General features: G+C 31.7%; 2 protein-coding genes across 2 annotated transcripts; both read right to left on the bottom strand.

Moving 5' to 3' along the window:
* Positions 1-7,352: 7,352 nt before the first annotated feature.
* Positions 7,353-8,571, bottom strand: LOC125070121. Its single transcript, XM_047679822.1, has 4 exons — positions 8,499-8,571; positions 8,305-8,422; positions 7,553-8,205; positions 7,353-7,465 (listed from the first exon to the last, which is right to left on the bottom strand). Exons 1-4 carry the CDS (start codon positions 8,569-8,571, stop codon positions 7,353-7,355), a joined length of 957 nt encoding a protein of 318 aa, XP_047535778.1.
* Positions 8,572-9,404: 833 nt separating this feature from the next.
* Positions 9,405-10,633, bottom strand: LOC125070074. Its single transcript, XM_047679766.1, has 5 exons — positions 10,600-10,633; positions 10,175-10,520; positions 9,811-9,870; positions 9,519-9,680; positions 9,405-9,444 (listed from the first exon to the last, which is right to left on the bottom strand). Exons 1-5 carry the CDS (start codon positions 10,631-10,633, stop codon positions 9,405-9,407), a joined length of 642 nt encoding a protein of 213 aa, XP_047535722.1.
* Positions 10,634-11,074: the final 441 nt, after the last annotated feature.

Below are 11,074 nucleotides of genomic sequence, written 5' to 3'. Positions count from 1 at the left end.
CATAGACTTTCTCGTTGGATATATCAACATCAAATAACGGTCGGTGAAAAATTCGGTACTTAAATTACGCTTAAATTATTGTAATGTAGTGAATGATTGCAATTTTTTTAGTGGCGGAGATCGCGAGTGTTAACTGGCAAAATAATAATGCTGGCGCCTACGTGTGGACCTGCACTACATTTATTTTATATGACATATTGTCTATGTTACTTACAGTAATCTACATAATTTGTAATCCTTTTTTTGTCTATGAACAATCGTTATTTCCTTTACACTTAAATTTGAATATTCATTCCGCTACGATTTCTTGACTTTGCAACACCTGTATCTTCAGTAAAAGTATTTAGCAAAACCAAAGAAGTTTTCTTTAACCTGCCTAAATACCGAACAATAATTTACCTCTTTTTTTTCAAGATCTTGGAAAAAGCTCATAACATAACGTTAACTATGCGATAAAGTTATAACGTTATGACAGAATGTAAGCTTGATAGAGTGTTTAAATAATCTTTCTCATTTATTTTAACAAAATAAATAATATTCTTTAGCTTACTATCGAAAGCTTTGTATAAAGTTGTGCAACTTAGGAAAGTGTAAGCTTGCGTTTAAATGCCATCATCTATAACTTAAAAGCGTGTAATCTCCATAAAATCGTGTTCATTCCCATAAGTCATAAGGACCTATGATTTGAATTTTAAAATGTTTGAAACACGCTTCCAGAGAGCTTAGGTAGACTTTGCGCTTGATTTATAGGAGCAGGTAACAGCGGAAAAATTCAAATTTCCCGCTACTTACATCGAAGTGGGTATACTTAAAAATATTTTGCACCAGCCTGCAATAACTGCTGCCGGTGTATGAAAATTGTACTTTAACGAATAATTTATAATTATGAAATGTAATATAAAAAGTTATTGTACTAAGCAAAGGAAATATAGATAAATTATTTTTATGTTGCGTTATGTTGTGTGAGTTTCTATATATTAATACGCGAAAATAGAAAATTGCTGTTATATTTATAGATTTATTAGTAACGAATCAAATTCAACCGATATAATTAGAAAGTTTAAAATTTAAAACAAAGATGATGTTGTCGTCTTGACCGTTTTCGGCCACGGCGTCCAATCTAAAGGAAAACCGAAACTACGCAGGACACATTTAAGTGCACAAGTTTGTGCGCAATCACAGGCGCACTCTTTTCCGTGGCAGTGTACACACTTCCACTACTCTTTGGGCACAAGTAAACCGTTTAATGTTTATGACAGTTGTGTTCTTAGTAAGTCTGGAAAATACAATAATGTTAATAAAAATTAGAAATCGAATAAAGAAAAATGGCACATCATGAAGCAATATAACGCTTATCTAAGTAGGTATATTAATTTATGAGCGGAGCAGGAAACATCTGCTACATGCATATTCAAGCTTGTATCGCAAACTTGAGCTCTTATAATTTTCAGAATGTATTTCATTTTATCACAAATAGCATAAATATGTAGTAGCAATAAATATGTGAGCAAGGTAGCCACAATAATATACGATAAAGTGGTGTCATTAATTACCTTGCCGTTTGTAACGATAAATCGTTTATTGATTGAAATAGGTATACTAATTGATGAATTTATATATCTAAAACCAAAGCTGGAAAAATACAAAAGCGTTTAAATTATCAAAGAATTTCTAGACTGACATGAAATCTAATTTTATGTCAGACACCATGAAAAGTTATTAAGTTAGTCTGACTATATATTTGAATACTTAGTCTGATTTGGAGAAGAGCGAACTTTGGTTACATTGTAAATTGTTTATATTAAAAACAACAGGTGTGTGTAATAATAATATGCATGAAGCTGCCACTAATAACTTAACTCGAACCATGAAACTTGTACTGTCTTGTACTTAATTAAAAATGAATAAAAACAATTACTTACATTTAGGAATCTCAATCTCAATGAATCTTGTTCACTTTTAGGCAGGATATTTTATACTTATATTTAATTGTATTTAACTAACATAACTTTTTATTTTATATGTTGGAAAAGATAAACTACTGAGTCTCTTGCCGGTTGTTTCCATAAAATCTACATTCCGTTCCGTTGGTAGATTTTCTTAATATCATTTTATAAAATGTCGATTTAAAAGTGCTTGTAAAAACCTGTTTAAAAGAAGCATATTTTGATTTGATTTGCTTTATGTGCGAGGCACGGGAATATAAAAACTGCAAACTCCGGGTAGTTACTGAGAAGCTTTTCATAAACCAAATATATTTCAATTAGTCCGACCTGAGATGTGAGCTTAAGACTTAGCTATCTGTAGCATTGGACCTAGCCGCTAGACCAACAAGATAGTAAAATGAATACGCAAACAACGATGTGGAGATTTGAACTGATTAGTAAACTCGTAAGTATCCATTTACATTCAAAAATTAGAAATGCTGCAGACGCGTGTAATAGGAAATGTTCAAGTACGGCTCTAATTGGGGTTGCGGCAATTTCGCCCGAGGCCTATCCCATCCTCGCAGCCGCGTTGTAATAAAATAAGCAGTTTTTCCGATTCGACGTTTCATCTTGTCTCTTCGTATTCCGAAGGCAACTTTCGTTTTCAGAGAAAATTGTCGGCGACGGCCTGAATGTCTCTTGCGGATTGTACTTTAATTTAACAAAATAAGAATAAAAGTAAGACAATGCGAGCCTAGTATTTGTAAATATTTTGAAGCTAAATAGTTAAGTTTAATAAACATTGACATAAACATGCATAATTAAAAAAAATCCATATACATAATCTCAGTAGTTTTTCATATCAATATCGAAAGTAAATTATTAATAATCTAAGACAAATACTTTTAAAAACATTCCTGTAATACCTATATGAAGCCGTTTGTTTATTTGTTTATCTTATCAATAAACCTAAAGATTTTTTTTAATATTAAAAAAAAGGATTTGTATAATCTCTATTTAATATAAAAGAGGGTAGCTTAGCGCCGTCTGTACGTTACGTACGTTTGTTTGATTTAATTTAAACTACGCAAAGGATTTTAATGCGGTTTTGACCAATTAACAGAGTGATTATACAAACGTAGTACAGTAAAGAATGCTGATGTTTTATGTCAACATCAGTCACCTTCCACATCTTCTCAAATTCGACCCAAAGACGGCCATTGAAGTAGTTTTAGTGAGTATGAATCCCACAAAAATCCCCAGGTGTCCCCCTTTCGAAAGGTTACCATATCGAGAAAATGTTACGTGTATACATTGTTTGAAATAAGAAGATTTGATGGTCAAAATAATTATAAAGATTAAATATCCTTGATATGATTAAGTTTTTCCCTTTTTCGCCCCGATTATACATTTACATTATATATATGACTGTCACAAAATACATTGCAATTACTAGGATATCATATAATATTCAGTAAATTCATAAAAAACGGGCTGACCCAAGTAAATTGGCTTAGCCACTCCTATAATAGGCGCGGAAATAGGGTTTTCCATTGAAATAACATTTACGATTCGACCTAAAAACACAGTAGGTCCCTCATCTAATCCTAATTTGTTGGAGGATTTGATTCGAGAGCGAATTCATTAATAGAAGCGGGCTCAGGGGGCGAATTTCGTAGTTCGCCTTCCGAAAATTTTACTTGCACAGAGATACAAATTATGTGTATTGAACATATTAAATTTATACCATATGTTCTACCTGAAGAAAAATTCAGCAAATAGCTATAGCTATTAGCTAGTTAAAGGACAAAATTTATTAATAATAGCACTAAGTTTTATTGAAAGAAAAAAGAGTATTTAGAAGATCAGAAACTTTGATTACCATAATGTGAAACACAAAGAGAGGCAATGGCTTTTACTGCCATTTTACTCTCCCTCGTATCGTAGAACGTTATGAGTTGAAGTTGTTCGCGATGTTAAGAAAATTGTCTTGAGTTGGCATCATCGCTTGATGGCTTCACTTGAGAAAAGTTTCAAGGTAATTTTGCGGTACCTATTTAATATTGGCATTTGTTTCATTACAATTGAGAGATAAAATTTAAAAAAAAGGGGTAAAAAATGATAGCTTTTTAAAATGGATATTATTCTATCTTCCCATAAAGTTTTATTAGTAAGACCAAGTTGAAGTCAATACACAATAAACAAAGCTTATTTATGTATGTGTCAGTTATTGTCATTCCATGTAATTTTTTATTTACTCTAATAGGTAGGTCCAATATAATAAAATTATATGAGCAGCTTTTCAAAATTCAAAATAGTACAAATCAATTGCATAAAATAAAATAAGGTTTGAGAGATTTAGGGTCTAGATTGCATGCACGGCGTCCCATCGCGGGAAATATGAAAATTGGAAACGCTCGGCCGATACCGAGCCAAATAAATTTGGGCCCTATTTGTAAGCCCGTCTCAATATTACGGGTTACGTATATTGGAGTTATATATACGAGTGCCTTCATAGCTTGTCTGATTGGACCAACTCGCTCGGAAATCACTTTGCTCTTTCTTTTTTATACTCATAGTAGTATTTTGATTGATAATATTTTCGTCTGATTATTTTTAATGATGCTAACTGATTTAAATACAAAGTCCATGTAAAATAAAAAAATTAAAATAATTAAGAGTTATTTTTTAGATGCAAAAATAAATCATTATTGCACAAAAAGCATTTGTACTCATTCTCTCCTATAAAATAAATATTAAACGAAATTTGAATTGAAAAAATAAAGCTACAATTTGTAAATATTTTTTAATTAATATGTATTATTTAATTACAGGAAGGTATCGCTTTTTAATAAAGAAATATATTATACAGTGTTATTTAGTAGTTACGCTATGCCTTTAAACTTCGGACACATTTCCCTGTCCGTGTCCTTGATATTTGTAGTAGATCTCCTTATTTACTCTTTAGTCCTAGTCCTCGTATTAAAATAATTATTTAAATCGTTCAAAAAGTTCAAATATGGAGTAATTTTCAACAACAAGTCACGACAATTAAATGATACGAAAGTCTTAAATTAATTTATAACATAAATTATTACAAATGTAAGTACAGGTAGATAGACGAACAATAACACCCTACTGCCACTGGTGTTGCGCGCCATCGGATACGGCGCGTCACACCCTGGTGTACCGCACTTGTCTTAGGGTCATTGTATGGCGGCCACCATAGGCAGGAGTGAGAGATGCTAGAAGGACATGGTTATGTCCTATGAAAACAACATGTCTCTAAACGTAAGCGTGGAAAGATTGCCTCCACTGACAACTTCAGGGAGGAGATCTCTACCCCGGGAAGTTTGGAGGTTCGCTTAGGTGAGCGGCCAACCGCCTGGGCGTCACGGTAGGGTGCGCAATAGATCCCTTGATGCCCCGTCCGTCCGTTGAAGAGGTGAAGTTTTTGGTGGGTATTCCGGCGCACTTAACACTATGTAGGTTTTCTCCCTTTGTAAGTGAGCAGGTAAAGGCATTATTCCAGCCACATAAAAAAGGATATACGTAAGGTTCTAAGTGGTTCATTTATTCGATTTATTTTAAATAAGATATGACAAATATTCTGTCACTCTTAAGTACCATGCTTTTTAACTTTAAAAACATGTTATATCAAATGCTCTTTTATTCAATGCGATCAAAATTGCTTATTTGGTGTTGAAAATATGATTTTTCACCATTGTTGGACGCCATGTAAGGAAATTTTTCGTTTTGCTTTAAAAGATAGTTATGATTATTTTCAAAATACTTTCTATGTTTTAAAAAGAAAGGATTTATATCATGATCCCATAAGGGTTGTCTTGAATTTTGACTTGAAAATGTATTTTTGACATACTTTGGGTTAGTCAATGTTTGCCGAGAACTTTGATAATATTCTAAATGGTCGTCCGGTTTAATTTTAGATTTAGTTTCAATAATCAGGGTATTAAAGTTAGATTTTCCGACAGTGTGTGGATTTTGTTGAGCTGAAAATCTGTTTGTAATCGCCATACTGAAACCATGTAAGTGATCTGGTTTATTTTTCTGACTGTTGTTCGTCGTAGGGCTTGGCATTGGTATTTTTATGTGAGTTTTTAAATTCGATGATAATGTGTTTGATCTTGTATTTGACAATGATTTAGGCCATAAATTAATATTAAGATTGTTATCAGGAAGCATTCCATCTTTAACAATGGTCTCCTTGTCTTGCATCTTTCTTTTAGCGGTTTCCATAACACTGACAATATTTTCTATTTCCCTCAAAGTTAAGGTCGGTACCGTAGATGCTATAATTTCTACTTTATTTTCTATATCGAAAAGTAATTCGTTACTTCTTTTCAAATAATCAAAATTTTTCTTATTTGAATTCAAAAATGTTAGAGGAGATCGAACGGATCTTTCCCAATACGATCTTGGTGAGCTTACTTTTAGAAATATTTCATTTTTTGGAACATCATGTGTTGTTTCTACTTTGATATTTAGTTCTTTATTTTGGGTATCAATACCTCGTATCATAGAGGCTATTTGTCTACCAAGATTAATGTAATACGATTCATCCGATTTGTGGTAATTAGGTCTCACAAATCTTCTATTAGCAAGTTCATCAGGAGGTACAATATAATCAGCTCTTTTTTCTTTCTGAATTGGCGAATCATAAGTTTCAATACTATCTAAAGGGTTATATTCAATGGGTGGTAATCTATTGGAATCATTATGCAGATCATCTCGATGTATAAGTTCAGTTATATATTTAAAGTCAACGTTTTCTGATAGAGCTGGTCCATCATCTCTTGTATTTGGTTTTATATCATTAATCATATATGAATCAGGTATATTTTCAAGATATGGATATTCATGATTATCATCTTGTTTCATAAATGAATTAGATATTGTGTTTTTATTTTTCATCCATGGAGGCCTCAATGATTTAGCAGAATGATTCTGCATCTTTTGTTTAAGACGTTGTATCTATATATATAAAAAAAAAACTCAATGCGTTACGTAATATATATTAAATATTCTATTAAAAATATCACTTACGAATTTTTGACGACTCGGAGACATCGTTTTCATCGATCTGCAAATTATTTTTGTATATTATATTAAAATATTTTTGTTTGTATTTTCTATTTGTATGAATAATACCTTAAATTCTTTTCTGTTTTATCATATTTTGAAGGTTTTGATTCATTTTTTATCATTTTATCTAGATGTCTTAATTTTTCCCTGAAATAAATTTTAAGCGTTACTAATTTATCTCATAAGAGTTAGACGAACAAAAAATAATTTGGAATTAATTAAAATGTACAATATAATATATTCGATATTCTTTGTCAATTAACAATACAAGAACTAAATATTATAAAGAAAATATGAAATTAACAAAATATATTTTTAGATTTACGGTGCTTTTTGTTCAGGCGGTTCAGTTAATATATTGATCTCTGGTGGAGTTTCTTCAGTCGTTGTAGAGACTGTTGTAGTTTTATCAGGTGCGGCTGTTGTTTCTATTTCTAGGAAATAGTTTAATTATTTTATTGTTGTATATAATGTTTGATGTTTTTCATTTAAAAATAATTTAATATGTTATCAATACCAACCTTCAACATGAAAAAATGGTACCATAGGGGGTACGGGTACCATCGGATACATAGGAATTGGTGGTGGAGGTAAACCCACTGGAGGATAGAATGGTGTCTCTAAATTCGGTAGGAAAATAAAGTTAGGTAAGTTCTGCTTTGGTTTCTTTTTAATCATAACGATCTTCTTATGTCCATGTTCATCGTCATCATCGTGACGTTTATAATATCTTTCGTATTCTAACGAGGAATCGCTCGAGCTACTCGTAGAGTCACTAGACTCTGACTTGGAATTAGAAGATATATCGAATACGCTGTCATTTTCTATCATCGCCGTAAGTTTTTGTTCCTTTACTTTGTGTTTGCTTTTTCTACGTTTTTTTGTCTTTTTTCTTCTTTTTGGTGTTTTTATTGATTTTGCTGAAGCACTCCGCCTTGTCAACGTATTTTGATTATTTGTGCTATTTATAACTTGATTCTCTATTGTTTTGAAGAACTGGTTATAAATCCAGTCCCCTAAATCTTCAGTGTCTTTGCTTATTTCATCAATTGCGCCGTCAATTTTACTTGTAGTAGCAACCGGGCTTGTTACGAAGTTTTGACTTGGAGTCATAATATGGCTTCGAGTAGGTTCGACTACATAATGACGCCTATGATGCTCAATTAACTTAGAGCTGTTGTAGGTGTAAACAAAGTAAATGTATGAAAAAAACGCAAAATAATTGAAATAAACAGTAAAGATCTTAATTTGAAAATAGAAAGTTATAACTTACTTTGGTTCACATATTTTAGTATCGCTATCAAAGTAGTATCCTGGATGGCAGTGGCAACCGATTACACAGCCAGGAATTTCGTCAATACAGTATTCAAATCTGCCGTGTTCTCCACATTCTGTTCACAAGTACGAGGTCATAAATTTATCATTATTAATTATGAATTTAGAACATCGTAATAAGTACAACTTTACCATACGTTCCATCACAAAATACATATGCGAGATTTAAGTATTGAAGCAAAATCAAAATGCTCTGTTTCCACATTAGTGTTTACTAAAGCTGAAAAAATCGTAGCACCAAAGAACCATAACAAGTTTTTTTTTTATGTATTACTTGCAGTGAAAAATAAATAAATTGACAAATATTTTATTATTATTAGTAATCTAATCAATATTCTCACGCACGTTTACAATTATTGTTAGATTTGGAAAAACTAGTCGATACATAGTCTTGAACAATGGTATACTGTTAACAATGTTGTATTGTTCGTTGATAAGAGTGTCAAACGAACTTCCTATTCTTTAGTGTTGAAGTCATTCATGTTTTTTTTTTCTTAATTATATGCTTAGACGTCATGTATCCTTTATTATCATATTTGAAAGCATAACAACGTACAGCTTTAAATATAACATATCTGTATACTTTAGAGGAGACTTATATTATATAATGTACTCATGGTTTGTATTCAAAAATAGAACTTTACAAAATTTAATTTTTATGGATGACTCTACGTTCATAAAATAACTAGATCTAATGGATCCGTTTAAAGTGTCTATTAATATATATATACTTCACATACCTTTACATAGGCGCAGCCACGATTGGAAGTGCTAGTTATTTTATGAACGCAGTGTTACAATCTCTAAACTTTTTGAAAAGTAATTGTTATTTATGTATTAAATAAAATACATTATACAGTTATCGTATCAGCAATAATATTATTATATTTATAGTATATAACGAATATAGATAAATGTTCATAACAAAAGAACAAGTATCACAATGTAACACTGAGGCTGTAACATGATCCTTATATTGTAACACTGGATTCTGAAGGCTGCGTGTTTGTATATATCAATTACGTTTATTTATTCTCGCTAGGCGTCGTCGCCGAGGTCGGGAATTCCTTTGAGGCCTCTGTAAAGATAACGTAGTTTGCTAGGCGTCCACGCTAATCGCATTTTAAATATATTAATTATAAAAAGTAATACTTGGTGCAGTCTTCAGGTAATACACACTTATGTGTTCTATCGTCTCGTACGTATGGCTGGATACATATACAGCCCGGCTCGCAAAAGGGGTAGCAAGGACGCAGTCGCTCGCGGGGGTTGTCGCATGTTACCGCGGCGCAACCAGCGAAACAGGACTCGTATCTGCTGGTAACATAAACTGATGACATTATAAATTGCAGATTTACGAATTTTAAATTAAATATACAAAATCCATTTTTTTTATATATATCGGAATAATGATTGTAAAATGTTATTGACTACTCTACGCTACCTTTCATGTAGTCTCTCACAGGTCATCGTATACGGCACTTTCTTTTCGTTATCCTTATCTCTGGGACAATTAAATTAGAATTACTTTGTTTCTTATAGTATTCAAAATAATGTCAATGTTTTAATTACTCCAAAACTAAAAGTAATGTAGTCAGTCTCTTCATTTGTCGAAATATGGTGGTTACTCTCTCTCTTAAAACTATTAAACACAGCTGAGATTAAAGTTAAAACGTTTGTAGAATCTAGTAGCGAATATATAATATCCAGTATCCAGGATTTACTACACGTACATCAAATTAGTATAATACATGTTATACTAAAAAATCATAAAATTACATTAATCAAGTATTATCAAAAGTAATTACAAGTAATGAGTCGAGTGTCCCATTTCCGCGCTCCTCATTTTAGGTACCAATTTGACGTTATCTCCGTCTTCGTAACGCCTCTGTCCTCTGTATAATGATTCTGAAGGCTCTATGTCTCGTTGTCTGTCTGTTCCTACAAAATGTTTATTGTTTAAATCATCCAAATATCCTGGAATGTCGTGTTCATATTTTCTTTCGTCCCAGTCATTGTATTCCTGTTCAAAAGGTTTTGACAATGCTTTCTTCCTCCAATTTCGCCTTTCATCGGCAAAGGAATGTCTTTTCATACCCTCTGGATAATCATAGTCGTAACCATTTTGTCTAAACGCGTACGCAATGAAGTCATCTAAATACGTAAAAATATTTTTATAGTAGAAACTTCTTATAACAGAAACAAATATTAAAGTTTTAATCCATTCACTTACAAAGCAAAAATGATAACACTAATAAACCTCTCATTTCTTTGATCAACAATGAGAATTATAACATGACGTTTATCAATTCTGGTTTTCCGTTTTAAATTACTGCGAATTAGTAGTGCCTAATCAAGCCAATTTAGGCTCGATTGTTTGATAAAAGAACTAGTCTGCAACAATTGTTTATGATTAACGAAAAGACATAAAACGTCGGTACTACTACGTTTGCAAAGTACTTATACCTATGTTGTGTCGAATGCCTTGGCTTTAATATTTTGTTTGTGCTCATGTATTATCGTTCGTACAAATAAAATATAAAGTAAAGTAAAATATCTGATGTTGTTTAATAAGAAACTAAACATTATGTACACGTACTTAATTTAATAGGATCATTCAATGATTATCAATTAATTGTCTTGGATCGATTAGTTCTGTTTATTATAATAAATGTAAAATAAAACTGGTTTGTTTTTTTTTAATTATT

This window comes from Vanessa atalanta, chromosome 16 (assembly GCF_905147765.1).
Source record: "Vanessa atalanta chromosome 16, ilVanAtal1.2, whole genome shotgun sequence".
NCBI classification, from domain to species: Eukaryota; Metazoa; Arthropoda; class Insecta; order Lepidoptera; family Nymphalidae; genus Vanessa; species Vanessa atalanta.
Note: the sequence above shows the minus strand (reverse complement) of the source record. Positions and strands in the feature narration are given on the sequence as shown.

Bases quoted from the DNA above. Each gene is read 5' to 3' on its own strand.
- LOC125070074 (XM_047679766.1), bottom strand. From the start codon at position 10,633: ATGAGAGGTTTATTAGTGTTATCATTTTTGCTTT. The intron at 9,871-10,174 runs GTAATTACTTTT...TAATTGTCCCAG, and splicing joins GGACACTCGACTCATTACTT to AGATAAGGATAACGAAAAGA. The intron at 9,681-9,810 runs GTAGCGTAGAGT...TGTTACCAGCAG, and splicing joins TGTGAGAGACTACATGAAAG to ATACGAGTCCTGTTTCGCTG.
- LOC125070121 (XM_047679822.1), bottom strand. From the start codon at position 8,571: ATGTGGAAACAGAGCATTTTGATTTTGCTTCAATACTTAAATCTCGCA. The intron at 8,423-8,498 runs GTAAAGTTGTAC...ACTTGTGAACAG, and splicing joins ATTTTGTGATGGAACGTATG to AATGTGGAGAACACGGCAGA. The intron at 7,466-7,552 runs GTTGGTATTGAT...ACTATTTCCTAG, and splicing joins ACCATTTTTTCATGTTGAAG to AAATAGAAACAACAGCCGCA.